We start from the raw sequence: 14,286 nt of genomic DNA on the forward strand, positions 1-14,286 counted from the left end.
CTCTGTCTCAAAAAAAAAAAAAAAAAAGAAGCCAAGGCATGATGGTTTTTCTGGAGTGTCCCTATGAGGGCTGGCAGCAGTGGGAGCTGACAACGAGGTTACAGAGGTGATATTGAGGGGACACCCAGCAGGGACGTGTTGGTACCCAAAATGCCACATTGAGGTGTCTACACTGGATATCACTGACACTTAAAATTGAGAAATATTATTCATAGAGCTATGCTTTAAGAAGAAAAATGTGTCAAGAGTGTTGGAATGATTCGAAGTGGCCAGAGAGACCACTTGGACGGGTCTGACCACAATCTTTTGGAAGTGTGTAATGGGCTAAGAGTTAAGAGCAGTGGTGATGAGAACAGAAAAGGCGGAACCCACTAGGAATCACTCACGGACGGAATGTACAGAATGTGCCGATTGGACCTGGGGGGGTCAGACAGGGAGAAGTTGGCTGACTCGAAGGGCGTGACTGGGGAACTGGGTGTGTGAGAGTAGAGGCATGGGGGATACCAGCAGATACAGGTGGGAGCTTTGGGAAGAGACAGGGAGGAATGCGGGGGAGCGCTGGGAGCAGGATGCGGGCACACGACTCATCAGTACAGAAATGGTGATGACCCAGAGATGTACATGAAAGCGCTGAGGGAGAGCAGACTGCAACAGCCACCAGGTAAACTGAGCAAAGAATCATAGAAGATGTTTACTGAATTCCACTGAGAATAGTACTAAACACAAGTGTTACCCAAGTCTCATTTCAATAGTCAGTAACCAAGAATATGAAAAGAACAAAGTTCCCTATTTACATACAAGTTTCTCTAAGAAGGATTATAAAAGGAATGACTTTTAACACATTTGGCAACATGAGGGCCTTTTCATGACCCGGAGGTCAGAGCTCAGAATTCTGTAACAAAGTTACAGTTCTATGACAAGTTCATAACTCAAAGACTACTGGCTGGCTTTGGTCTTTGATAATCAGCTTTTGCTAGCCCTTTTTAACTCTATCTGCTTTTCCAAGTAAAAACAACTTTTAGAAAAAAGTGAATCTGTACCTTGCATCGCGGACAGAGGACAGAGCACTGGATTATAAATTAGAGGATAAGAGTTGGTGCTCTGGCTTTGGCAATTATTAGCTGTTCAATAAATTCAACAAATATCTAGAGTAGCTACACGTCCTGCACAGAGGTGAGGTTGCAAAGCCCGTGGGGAAAGGGGGGAACAGCGCAACAGTCAGAATTCCTCTGGGAATGCTCCACGCTAAGCTGACACCACTACTCCAACACAGCCAGTTTTCCCTTTAATCTTGATCCAGATGGCCGTTTCTTCTAATGAGCACCAGATGAAGATGTTGGCTCGAGCTATATTCTGAGATTGACATGCACTGCGCTTCTGTGCTTGTGAGCCCTGGGAACAAGCAGAATCTGCAGTCACTCTGGACCCCATTCATTTACAATGGGTACGGGTGAGTTTGTGTAAGTTAAATGACTATGCCGGGACTTCCTTGTCTTGAGCATTACTTGTGTGCCAGGGCTGTGCTAGGTATAAGGAAAGCAAATTGGCATGTGTTGCTGCTGCCCTTGAAGCTTAGTCTAGAAGGCCACTAGGAACGCACGGCACAGCACTGGAAGACTGATAAGGGTATGCTGTGATACCAGAGTCCAGAGGAGTGAGAATCAGGAAAGGCTTTTTACAGAATGTGACTCTAAGCTGAATCTTAAAGTTACACATCATTCAGATCCAGGAGAAATGGAAAGAGCATTCCAGAGCCTCTCCTAGCAGACGGATTATTAAGCCTAGAGGCAGAGAGGCTGAAGTGGCACAACGGGGACCCACAAGTTACCTGGGGGTGGTGGTGCAGGTAGAGAAAGGCTGGAAAAGCCAGTGGGGCCTGAGTGGTGATGAGCTCCCTGTCTTCAGCAAAGGGACTGGGATGTTACGCTGTAGGGGATGGGGTTCCACAGAAGGTTTCAAGGAGAGGTGTGCGATCATGTGGTCATAGGAGATTCTGTCACTGTGGGGGATGGATTAAAGCAGGTTGGGAATGGAGTTGGAGGACTTAGTCAGAAAGAAATTATGCTATTGTAGAAGAGACAAGAGGGGTGGATGATGGCTCCAGGAACAGAGGTGAAGCCAGGGGCTATAATTGTCTACTGAGCGTTTACTCTGTGCCTAACACCGTGCCTGAGAGCTGGCTGCCATCAGGTCCGTCCTTCCCATGGCCTCCTGCAAGGGCCTCCTTCATGCACAGCCCACCTCATGCAGTTCAACTCTTAGGCTCACTCACTTGCCAATGGCCACACTGGCTGCCCTTCTGGCTCCTGACCACACCAGGCTATCGCTTGCCCCAGGGCCTGTCCACCCCTATTTCCTCTGTCTGGAACTGCTTTCCCAAGTTCATGCCCAGCTCATTCTCCTCTTGGGATGCAATTCACCTTTGCCAAGAAGGTTTCTCAACCCACATCATCCAAAGTTGGTCCCTTTCTGAGTCAGCTTGTACATTTTGTTTATAGTACTTATCACAATCTCAGACGATCTTGCTTACCTATCTACTTTTTAATATGTCTGCCCCTATCAGTGTAACCTGGCTTATTGTACCCTCAATGAATCCCCAACAATAAAAAAAAAAAAAAAGGAAAAAAAAAATATGTCTGCCCCTTCTAGAATATCTTCCCCATGAGGTGGGGGGTCTATGAGTCTTATTGGCTAGTTATATCCAGTACCTACCACAGTGTCTCACTGCTCCACACATATTTATTCAATGAATATCCATTTTATAAGTGAAAATATAATAATCACAACTAACTCTTTTAGGCTTAAAATAGTCTATGTAAATATTATTAGTTTCCCCACTTTACCTGGGGAAACCAGGGCCACAAAAGTCAAGTACCTTGTCAAGGTCAAGGTCAAGGTCAAGGTCACGCAGCTTGTAATAGGAGAGCCTGGCAGTTTGCCTCCAGGCTTTGCTGTTGGTGCTACATACTCACCCTAAGGTTAAGGCTTACAAATGTCAGGTCACACGGTCAGTAGTGAAGAAGCCAGGATTTTAACTCTAGAGCCTGAGCCCTTAACTCTTATATTCCAGGGAAACCAAATCAGCAGGAATGAGGGTGATGAGAGCTAAGGGAGAAGAGAGACCAGCCTGTAGGCCTGAGCTCATGGGAGGTTGGTGTCAACTCAGGGACACGCAAAGGGGAAGAACGTGAGCATAACTCCGAGCGTGTAGCATTGGGGGTATTCAATGCATGTGCTGTCTACTGTGCGGTCTGCTTTTGGACCAACCGGTATTACTCACACCCGTGACACCATCTTCACGTTTGCCGAAAGAGGGTTTAAGTACCCACAAGACAGGATCCTTGTGAAGATTCAGCTGAGCTAGTCTAGACCCATAGGTACATGTTCAGTAAACATTAATTCCCCTCATCTTTCCTATACCTCTGCTTCCATGAAAAAGCCAAAATCTGGGGGAGGGGGAGGGCTAAATATTAGGATAAAAGAGAAAATTTTTCAGTGGGTCCAATTATAGAATCATTCTACAAGCTTCATGAAACTTAGAATTAGCCACATTTCACCTTCTGAACATTCACAGCTAATGCAATAATTAAATGAAGAATTTGTACAACGAGGTTTAATTTAAAGTAAGTGTATAGTATTATTTCTCTCTCCCCTGGATCTTTTTATTCTTATTTCTTGATAAGTATGTGCAATATCTGTCTTTGGACAAATCACATAATTTAATCAAATCTTCTCATCTATAAAATAATAACAACAGTTCCCCTCTCACAGGGTTCTTATAAGAATTGAAGAAGAAAGTACATAAGAAATCCCTTGCATTCTAGTATTGTCTAAATATGATAAAGTGACATTATTCTTGTAAACATGTTTATATGAAGGGAAAGGGTGTGGTTATTGAGATCACTCAAAATTGCTCAAGTAGTTAAAGCTGCAGGCGCCCCTTTAATCGCTAAATCTTGCCCCTCTAATATCACGTGGACATGCTCATTAACACCTGCCCTCTGTAGGATAAGGAACCATCCTGTGTGGGCACCTGTCTTCCCAGCATCTCTCTGAGAAGCCATCCTCCAACAGGGCCTGTCCCATCCTTCAGCTCCAGGGTGGGACAGTAACCAAAGAAAGGATGGTCACCTAATTTGTTTAGGGTTAGGAATCTGGACCAAGTAGGATCAATCTGCAGCCTCCTAGGGGAAGAGGGGGCTGTTGCTGGAACTATCAGAAAAAATAGACTTTCCTGCCCCCATCCCCAGAGAGAATTGAATTACTTACCTGTCACAGGTAAGTAAGCCTGGAGCTCCCTCTGGCCACCACTGATTCTCTGTGGGAGAGAACCAACTGAATGAAGCCAAGCCAGGGCCGAGAGGTGGGTTAACCAACTCTACCCAGCTAGCCAGGGACTTTTCCAGTTCTGCCCATGAAAGTCCCACGCTGAAGACAGACCTGGGCAAACAGGACAGTTGGTCACCCCACAGAGAGACAAGCTGGCAAGAAAGAGACCTGGACACACTGTTTGAACTACGGATCCAACTTGATTTGGAGCTGCCTGGGTGTCTCAGTTACATGACCAGCTGCATGTGTTCATTTAAGCTACTCTGAGTTGAGTTTCTGACACTTGTAACCTATAGAGTTGTAACACTCTCCCAAAGAATGTGCGCATGTAAACAAAAGTCACAGTTAAAAAAGAAAAAACGAAGTAGGAAACACGCTACTTTTAGAATTTAAAAAATGAGGAAATGTGATCATGTGGTCCCTTCTGAGGTTGAGAGGATCTGACAAAGGGCCTCTGAAGAAAAAAAAAAATGTACACAAAGTGGAAAAAGGAAGACAAATGGAAACATTCTTATGGAATCCAAACATCATGGCGTGAGAAAGGTCAGGGTGATGAATGAGCAAAGATTCAAAAGAACAAACTTAACACAGAGGGAAAAGAAGTAGCTAAAACCAAAGCAAGCAGTGGCTGTGCCTTTTCCTTACAGCTGGACCGGCCCGAGGGGGGTAGGGCAGACAGTCCAGCCATGGGAACCAACTGTGTGGAAAGTAGACCAGCCCCCGCTTGGGCGGGTGCTGAACAATTTCACAAGCAACAGTCTAAATAGCCTCAGGTGCTCTTCCTTGGGGCAGGCGGGCAGAGGAACGTGCTAGAAGAATAAACAGAACAGTTAGAGAAAATGGGCTTCTGTCAAGGTGACAGAGCAATAGTGAAAAGATCTGAAAAGTCAGAAAAATGAAAGGGTGTTCCAGAAGTCAGAGTCAGTGACTGCTGTCGGGGTCTGATGCTCTGTCGCACGAGAAAGAGGGATCTGTGATCCAAGAGGGTTTCCTTTGAGAATGTGGCCAGAAAGGACAGGGCTGGACACCCCACCTGCACATAAGCCACCTAGAAGGGTGACAGCCAGGCTCCCCTGCAGAGCGTGAGACTGGAGCCCTGAAGAATCTCTTTCTGGCCTATTCTATCACCATTTCTAACAGTGGTTGAAAACCAAGAGAGAAATTACTTTCTCATGAGAATGGTACTACTGGGGACCAGGGCAGCATGAAGCCATGTGATTGGTGCTACTTCTGTGAACATCCTTCCTGCTCCATCTTGCCCATTCTATGTGATTTTTACTTTATTTTCTGATACCATCTAATTCCAGCGTGCTAATCATTTTCTTGGTTGTATTATTGCTCTTGGGGGTGTTTTGGGAAACCAGACGTGTCTGCACAGGCTCTTTGAAACACACATACTTTAGGAGAAAGAGAGACAGTCACTTTAAAGGGAGAAATGAACAGCATCATCTCTACCCACAGGTTTGCAAGAAAGATGTTTATGCTGTGTGTACAGAAGAACTGCTCCCCTTCACATGGCATGGAAAACAGAAGAGCTGATATGATGAAAGGCTGTCTGGCTATAAAGAACCGAGTCACACCCCAAATCTTAAATCACGAGGAATGCTCAAGCGTAAAACCGCCGGAGTTACTCGAGCGTGGGATTGCATTTTGCATTGCCTTTGAAGGTGGGGGGAGCCACCACCAGAGCATTTGATGATTTATTTGCTTTAATTCACGTGTAATTTTGGAAAGGCCCCACCTTGGAGCAGGATATCCTTTCTCCCTGAACCAGGATGTTGCCCACAGTCTAAGAAAGGAAAGAGGCAAAGCTCCAGGAAACAGCACATTATCCTGAAATGCATCCCTTGCAGAATCAGACAGGGATGGGGCACTGACACGGGCCACAGTCTCCTTCCTCTCTGAAGAGATGCTTCCTAGAGGGGCTTTCACTTCCAATGCTAAAGGGCAATGCAGAGTCCAGGCTCGCCGGCAATTCTGCCTTTCTCTCTACAGATTCCTAGTAGCCCCTGTGAAGTTTTTATGTGGTTCTGGGCTTTGCATCTTCTGCGAAGAAGGGTGTGTGTGGGAACAAAAAGGGCCTTCCTATCCTGGCCCCTCATTTTGCAGCTGGAGAGACTTGAGGTTCCATGAGGTTCTGAGACATACGTGGGGTTACATTGTTGCTGTGAGTGGGCAGAAGCAGAGGAGCCAAGCCACAAACCTACAGCAAAAGAGGTCTTCTCTCCTGCACCTATCCAGGTATTCTTGCTCTCACCAGAGACTGAGATGAATTATCTATTTGACTGAGGCAGAAAAGAGGAAGCATGCTCAGGAAAAACAGGAGAGTCTTCTTTCCTTGATTTTCTTATACTGACTTGACAGTGATAAAACTGTCCATTCTTCTGACAAGGTAACCAAGGATATTTAACACAAGCCCCAAACCATGTTTTTCTTTCTTCCTTCTTTTTTTTTTCTTTAAAGTGGCAATTCAGACTTTTACTAAGTTATGAAAAGCCTTCATCTCAGCACAGTACCTAAGGAACCACGTGGCTAAGAACCAACTTATGAATGTTAAGGGAATGACAAAAATAGAAAGGGAATAAATATTTAAGTATGAACATCAGTCTCTAAGTGCCTAATGCTCCTAAATTATATGCTGGTGATGGAAACAACAGATCAAAAGTGAAAAGATGGTGACCACTGGTTAGGAAAAGGAGACTTAGAAAAAAGAGAAATTGCAGAGCACGAGGGAGCCCTGCTCCCCAGGCAAACCCCCCTGGGATTCAGAGACCAAACATGGTATTTTCCAGAGACCGCTGGCGTGTTTATCACCCAGCAGGCCCTGCCCTGCAGCCTGAGAGCACCTACCAGTGTTTCCAACTTGGCAGGCCCCCAACAACTCCAACAATGATTGCTTTTCTCTCACTACAATAAAGCTGTCTAGTTCATCAGAGATCCATTTTGTATTTTTCATTGAGTCCAAACACACTATTTCCTTCAGAAGAAATCCTATCATACTTTGCACATTTTAAAAAATGACCGATCTGGTAAGTATCATGAAAGGTAGAAACATTTTGATGAGAGAGGAAGAAGTTTCTTCTAGAATCTCATTTTTTCCTGAAATAAAATGTATTAAAAAGAAAAAAAAAAAACCCTACATGCCTGATACAGTGCATGCATAAGTCCAAATATTTTTTAGTTCACTGGATCTTAGGGAGACGGGGGTGGTACTCAGTAAAGCCTCATGCTTTGCCATCCATCCATTCATTCCCTCATTCATCTAATATATATTTATTAAACATTTACTATGTGTCCTAAGCATTAAGGACCCTGGAAAATGACCCTGGCTTCATCAAGCTGGAGCAGAGGAGATTAAGAATAAGCCCATGCAAATAGGTAAATATGGTAATTCCAGATAGTGATAAGCCCTTCAAAGGGAAAAGAGGACAGTATGAGGGCCAATGACAAGTGGGTGGCAGAGCTGCCCACATCTGAGAGCAGAGATCTGGCTGAGGGGAAGGTGCCTACAGAGGCCTAGAGTACGCAGGAGGATGGCCAGGCAAAGACACAGAGTAAGAGCAAGTTTAACAAATTTAAAAGGAAAGACACCTGTGAGAACAATGATACTGAACATATTAAAGATTGAATAAGATGTATGCAAAAGAACTTGAACTGCATGGCGACCCCATTGAAAGTTATTATTTGGTCACGTTAAGCTGTTTGAATTATTGCACAAAGAACATCATCTTATGTTTAGAAAAGACTAGGGTGAGAACTATATGCACGTCAGTTTTCATCTTCTACTTCCCAATAAAAAAAATGGCTGGCTCTTCCAAAACCCTTCTGAACACAGCACCTCTCTTTGGCGAGAAACACGGAATCTCACATACCTGGAATTCTGTTGAGCGTCACCCAGAAATGCTCATCAGGACTGAAAGTGTCCTTGGACCACTGAAGCAAATCAGTTGCCCTAGGGTCATGGAGGACAAAGTTTGCAAACTCTCTTGACAGGGCAACATAGGCAGAACCAAAGTAGATGGTGAGATTGTGGGGGGGAGGCGGCTTCAGCGCCGGTGTTCTGATCACATAGGAGAGCTCTTTGCCCAGGTGCTCTCGGTGGACATACCTAGTCCGTCCAACTGCGTGGGCTGGGGGCAGCACTCCTGGGGTAATGTTTTTCCCTTTAAATCCTTTCAGATAATGAACAATTTCCTTGTTGGTTTTCAGGGGGAAATCTTGCCCACAGGTGTTGACGACGTACTTCCAGGGGACCTCCGAGGCCGACAGATCTTTGATGCAGTTCAGATCCGCCTGCAGCCTGGAGATCCCACCGTAGACAACTGGCTCCATCTTGGAAGCCAGAAAAGCGTTTGGGAAGCAGCTCAGCAGTTGTTGCACCGCATCTTTAAACGCAACGGTTGCCTTTTCATCTACGTGAACACAGTAGATATTCTGGGGCATGTAGACAGCCCTGAAGAGCCTGGCGAAGGTGTCAAAATGGTGATGGACGACCATTATATACGCCAAAGGAAACTGAGCTTCTTCTTTGGATAAAGGGGCTGTGATATAGTGGCTTTGGGTCAAGTATTCCTCGCAGGAAGGCTTCTCTTGGATCATGAGTTTGTTTCTCCACAGGAAAGGTGTTTTCCCATTGATGAAGGCTGTGCACACCTGAGTCAGCATCCAAGCGTCTGAGACATTCAGTCGCTGGAAGCTCTGCTCGCCCCCAAAACTGAACACGTAGAGCACGATGAAGACGACGACGCTGGAGACGGACACGGCGAAGAGGTAGCGCAGGGATGCGGGCATGCCTCCAGCACGGGCGCGGCGCCTGGCTCCGTCCAGCCCGCAGGTCCGCTTGCAAACTTACTAGCTTCTCTGAGTTCGTATTTTGGAACATTCTCCAATCATTCCCACCCTGAAGGCGACGCTGTGGATTTACTGAGTTTCATCCCGGAGAGTCCAGCGGCTGGCTCCCTCCTCCCGCCGATATTGGAGACGGATCCCGCCCCCCTCAAACCTCCTTTGTTTAAATCCCCGTAGCAGGTTGCTGGAGCCCAGCGCTTTCCCCTCCCTCCGCCTGGCTGTTTGCATCTGCTCGCTGTTTGGCTCCAACTCTGGCCACTCTCCTCTCCTGCTGCAAATTTTATTTCGCAGATCTCTGCTCTTTCATTTCCTCCTCCCCGACCGGCCTCGGGTCCCTCCCTCCCCCCACCCGTGTTATTACCACCCCATTCGGGGAATTAGCGCCCTGAAAGGCAGCGTTGAAGCGATGGGCTCTGGCAGGCCTGCGGCTTCCTGCTCGCCGCTCTGCGGGCGTCCGGGCTTGCCCCCGCTGGCTGCTCGAGGCAGGGACCCACAACCTGGTCTCTCGGCTCTTCCAGCGCAATCCACATGCTGTTTCACGAAACCTGACTCAAGTGACAAAATCTAAAATCAAAGAAAATCTTATCCATCCTAGCTCCACTGTAAGGTTTTCTGGCCCCACCCTGCCCTTTTTCAAAACAAAGAGTTAATTGGAGGAGGAATTCCAGTCCCAGCGCATCTGAAATCGCAGGGGCCCCTGGACCCATGACTTTGAAATGAACCCCTCTCTTCTCACCATCAGCATCAGCTGTGGTGTTTGTCATACAGTGTTGGGGTCAGATGAACAAGTCCTGGGCCACCTCCCCTGATCTGGATAATACCTTAAAGCTTCACAGGGAAGAACTTGAACCCTGGGCACCAATGGTGCTCACCCAGGGGACCCAGGGGGCATCCAGGCTTTGATCAGGGGAAGAACATGCTGGAATGCTCAGGGAGGTGTTGCATACCTGCCACGTTGGCCTTATCAACCGCCTAGGAAACGAACGTTGTTTTTTCCTGATTGTAAATAGTTGTGTTTTGGCTGAGGAGTGTCAAGCTGTTTTGCTTTAAGGTTCTCATCTTCCACTTTTCTCTTTTCCACCAGGTATCTTTTTTTACTGAAATATGCATTAATGTATTTTATTTAATATGCTCTCAAAATGATTTCTAAAGCATCAATTTAACTACAATCCCCTCACTATTTACCTGAAGTTAACAGTTCAGTGTCTCAACCCTGAAGTGTTTACTCACGGTGGAAACCGAGTCCCTTACATTAAACAATGTCCTTTAATGCATGTTCTCTTCTTCCTTTTGAACACGGTCTACCTTACCGTTAACTGGAACTGATAGACAACATGCTGATTCCTGGCTTTCACCAGGGGTAGAAAAACCAGTGCCACCCTCCAGGATTCGCAGCACCTGGAACCCCAGCCGAGTAAGTCATTTGCTGAGCACACCATGGTTTTCATTCTTCTAGCTCTCATTGTTTACATTTTTTTTTCTTTGAGATAGAGTCTCACTTTGTCACTCTTGGTAGAGTGCTGTGGCGTCACAGCTCACAGCAACCTCAACCTCTTGGGCTCAAGCAATTCTCTTGCCTCAGCCTCCTAAGTAGCTGGGACTACAGGCATCCACCACAATGACCACAGCTATTTTTAGAGATGGGGGGGTCTCACTCTGGCTCAGGCTGGTCTTGAACCTGTGAGCTCAGACAATCCACCCACCTCAGCCTCCCAGAGTGCTAGGATTACAGGTGTGAGCCACGACGGTTGGCCATTGTTTACAGTTTTCATCTTTTCAGCTTATACATTATTTTTCTCTGTCCCTTACTAAATATTCCTCACCACCACCTCCCCCCAGATAAGTTCTCTGTATAACCAACTCCTGGATTTTTGGTTGTAAGAAAAAGAAAATGTAGCCATTATATGAATAAACCAGATGATACTCTGAGTTTTCTATGGAGTAGAGCAAAAGGAAAAACCCAAAGTTCATGATAAAGGAAAATTCAATCCCAGACTTGTATTTTTCCAAATAATTCCTTCAGATTATTATGCATTCTGTTTCTAAACAACAGAGCTAATTTTAGTAGCTCATCTGGCAAAGCCTTATGGCTTAGAGTAAATATTAAAACATTTGCAGCTCCACAAGGCATTCAGTGTACGTAACTTAATTAGTGCAACGGGGTCTGTTTACATTGTATTTCCAACTAGCCAGTAACATGGGGGTTCGGATTTGTATAGGCTTAGAGGACAGACATTAATGTTACCCTATTATGAATATAGACAGAAACCAAATTAGGGACTTTGATAATACTTCTGTATTCAATCCACTACTTCAAATGGCATTGTTTGTGTGTTGAAAAATAGAGCTGTTTTTCCTCCCAGCTCTTTTGCCTGTCCTTGGGCTAATGTCCCCCACTTTCAGAGTCTAGTGTTAAAAAATCCCTACAGAACTTTTTTCTAAAAATTGCTTCTTGAATTAATGGGGGGTTTTGTTACCCATTACCTTTCCTTCCTAAAAGGCTGTGCAACCTGCTTATCCAGAATAGATGCCACTCACTTTGGGCTTTGGGCTACTGAGGCCAAACAGGTAATTCAACCTCCCCTACCTGCCTTTTTTCTAAGGCAGAAGACCAAGTTGACACCTGCAGGCCCAGCAATCATGCCTTGTCACTAACTTTGGAAGCAATTATTCCTGAACTAGCCAATAATCAGGCTAGACATGCTTAGCCTGCCCTGGGCCATCTTAAAGGCTTTCCCCCCATTCCATTTAGAATTCTTTCTTTTGTATATGTTATTTAAGATTTTTTTCCCAATTATGAAGATATGTAGAACATAGCTCCAAAATGAGAGGGCAACTTTTATTTGAAATGACAGAGGACTTAGAATCTTAGCAAAAAAAGAAAAAAATCCAAGGGGGACAAGGTCGTCCTCGTCCAAGTGCAGGGTGCCTCTCAGCTTTCCCATGTGTGGCCCTGGCCTGATGCCGCAGGCCCTAGAGAAAAACCAGTTGGAGATGTACCACACTGGGTGTTTGCTGCTTGCCAGGCTAAGTCAACTAGTAAGGGGAGGCTGAAAAGAACTTATATGTTGCTGTGCTAAAAAATTTAGACTTCTTATCCTTGAAAGAAGAGTCCACCTCCGGACAATTGTGGTGACCAGATTTTGTACACACTCACTCCTACATCTTTGCCCTAACTGCACATAGGAATGCAAACTTCATTACACTTTCATAATTGTTCTGGGACCAATTAACTGCTATCCTTTAGTTAGGAAAGAACTTGAGGGGACACAGGTTTGAGAAGCAACACTAGATTATTATAGAGTTAAATAATGGCCAGAAGGGCCCCGAGAGGATACACTGGGGTCAAGTTTGTTGAAGTAGCATTGAGGGGCTAAGTTACATTGAGAGAAAAGTTTAGGTAAATGAAGTGAGATGTTATTAATCCTTGGGCTCTTCATTCTTAATTTTTTTTTTTTTTTTTTTTTTGTGGTTTTTGGCCGGGGCTAGGTTTGAACCCTCTACCTCCGGCATATGGGACTGGCGCCCTACTCCTTGAGCCACAGGCGCCACCCGGGCTCTTCATTCTTGGCCATCCCTGATGGCTCTTCTGTTGCAAAGATATTTTTGGGTGGTTTGCTTTATTATTAAAGCTAAAGGACTCAGGGATTTGTTCTTTTTTTTTTTTGTTGTTCTAAGACAGAGTCTCACTCTGTCACCTGGGTAGAGAGCCATAGCATCATAGCTCACAGCAACCTCAAACTCTTGGGCTCAAGAGATCCTCTTGCCTCAGCCTCCTGAGTAGCTGGGACTACAGGTGCCCACCACAACACCTGGCTAGTTTCTTTGGTAGAGATGAGGTCTTGCTCTTGCTTAGGCTGGTCTTGAACTTCTGAGCTCAAGCAATCCACTGGCCTCAGCATCCCACAGTGCTAGGATTACAGATGTGAGCCACTGTACTTGATGATTTGTTCTTAATTATAAAATGTAGGGATTTGTTTTTCCCTTTGACCTAAAAATGACACATAGGAAAGTAGAGAATGTTGGCAGTTCAATTCACTTTGGACAGACAGTTTAGTGTAGTAGCTCCCCAGTATCCATGGGGGATTGGTTCTAGGACCCCTGGGATACCAAAATCCATGGATGCTCAAGTCCCTGATAAAACATGGTGTAGTATTTGCCCATGCACTTCCTCCTGTATACTTTAAATCATCTCTAGATTATTTGTAACACCTAATACAATATAATGCTATGTAAATACTTGTTATACCATATTGTTTAGGGAATAATAATAAGGAAAAAAGGGCCAGACGCAGTGGCTTATGCCTATAATCCCAGCACTTGTGAGGCCTAGGCAGGTGGATTGCCTGAGCTCACAGGTTCCAGACCAGCCTGAGCCAGAACAAGACCTCGTCTCTAACAATAGCCGGGTGTTGCGGTGGGTGCTTGTAGTTCCAGCTACTTGGGAGACTGAGGCAAGAGAATTGCTTAAGCCCAGGAGTCTGAGGTTGCTGTGAGCTATGATGCTATCGCACTCTACCCGGGTGACAAAGTAAGACTGTCTCAAAAAAAGGGAAAAAAGTAATCTGGACGTATTCAATACAGACACAATCAATCCTTTTTTTCTTCCTCCTAAATATTTTCAGTTTGAGACTGGTGCAATGCAAAGTGTTAGGACTCGGGATAAGGTTTGTAAATGGTGTTTTTTTTTTTTTTTTTAGTGATGACCATCGTGATGCTAAAGAGAAGCGAGAAGACATTTCCAAAGCACATCTTCAGCTAAACCAACAATTCTCTCATAACTGAGAAGCCCTTTAACTGGGTTCACTGGGGAAAATCCTCCTTCTCCTGGGGCCAATCATTTTATTTTCTCTCCCATTTATCTAATTAGCAACGGAATAAGTTGTTGTCTAGATCACAGAACCTAAAGCATTATGTTAAACTCTCATTTTAGGGGAAGAAGTTTAATATGCGAAATTTTAAAGACCCACACATGGCAAGTCCAAAGGTAGTTGCACCAAGCCAAACCAACTCATCGCCTTGTGAGCTACAGTGAGCTGCACCTGATTTTGATGTGGTGAAACTGTCATGAAAACACGCTCTGGATCCTGATCGATGCCAAGCAAATAT

The 14,286-nt window shown here is 45.2% G+C and overlaps 1 protein-coding gene across 3 annotated transcripts in view; it reads right to left on the reverse strand.

The window, feature by feature from the left end:
• Nucleotides 1-14,286, reverse strand: part of GCNT2 (glucosaminyl (N-acetyl) transferase 2 (I blood group)) — an 83,979-nt gene that overhangs the window by 50,551 nt on the left and 19,142 nt on the right. The window contains exon 1 of one of the 3 annotated variants that reach the window (XM_053601570.1): nt 8,202-9,482. The exons of the other annotated variants lie outside the window; for them this stretch is intronic. Within the exon in view, the coding sequence (XP_053457545.1) occupies nt 8,202-9,120 (919 nt within the window). The 5' untranslated portion in view covers nt 9,121-9,482. Of the gene's footprint in view, nt 1-8,201; nt 9,483-14,286 lie in introns of those variants that run through there. 3 annotated transcript variants of the gene reach the window in all.

The sequence above is a fragment of the Nycticebus coucang genome, chromosome 9 (assembly GCF_027406575.1).
Source record: "Nycticebus coucang isolate mNycCou1 chromosome 9, mNycCou1.pri, whole genome shotgun sequence".
NCBI lineage: Eukaryota > Metazoa > Chordata > Mammalia > Primates > Lorisidae > Nycticebus > Nycticebus coucang.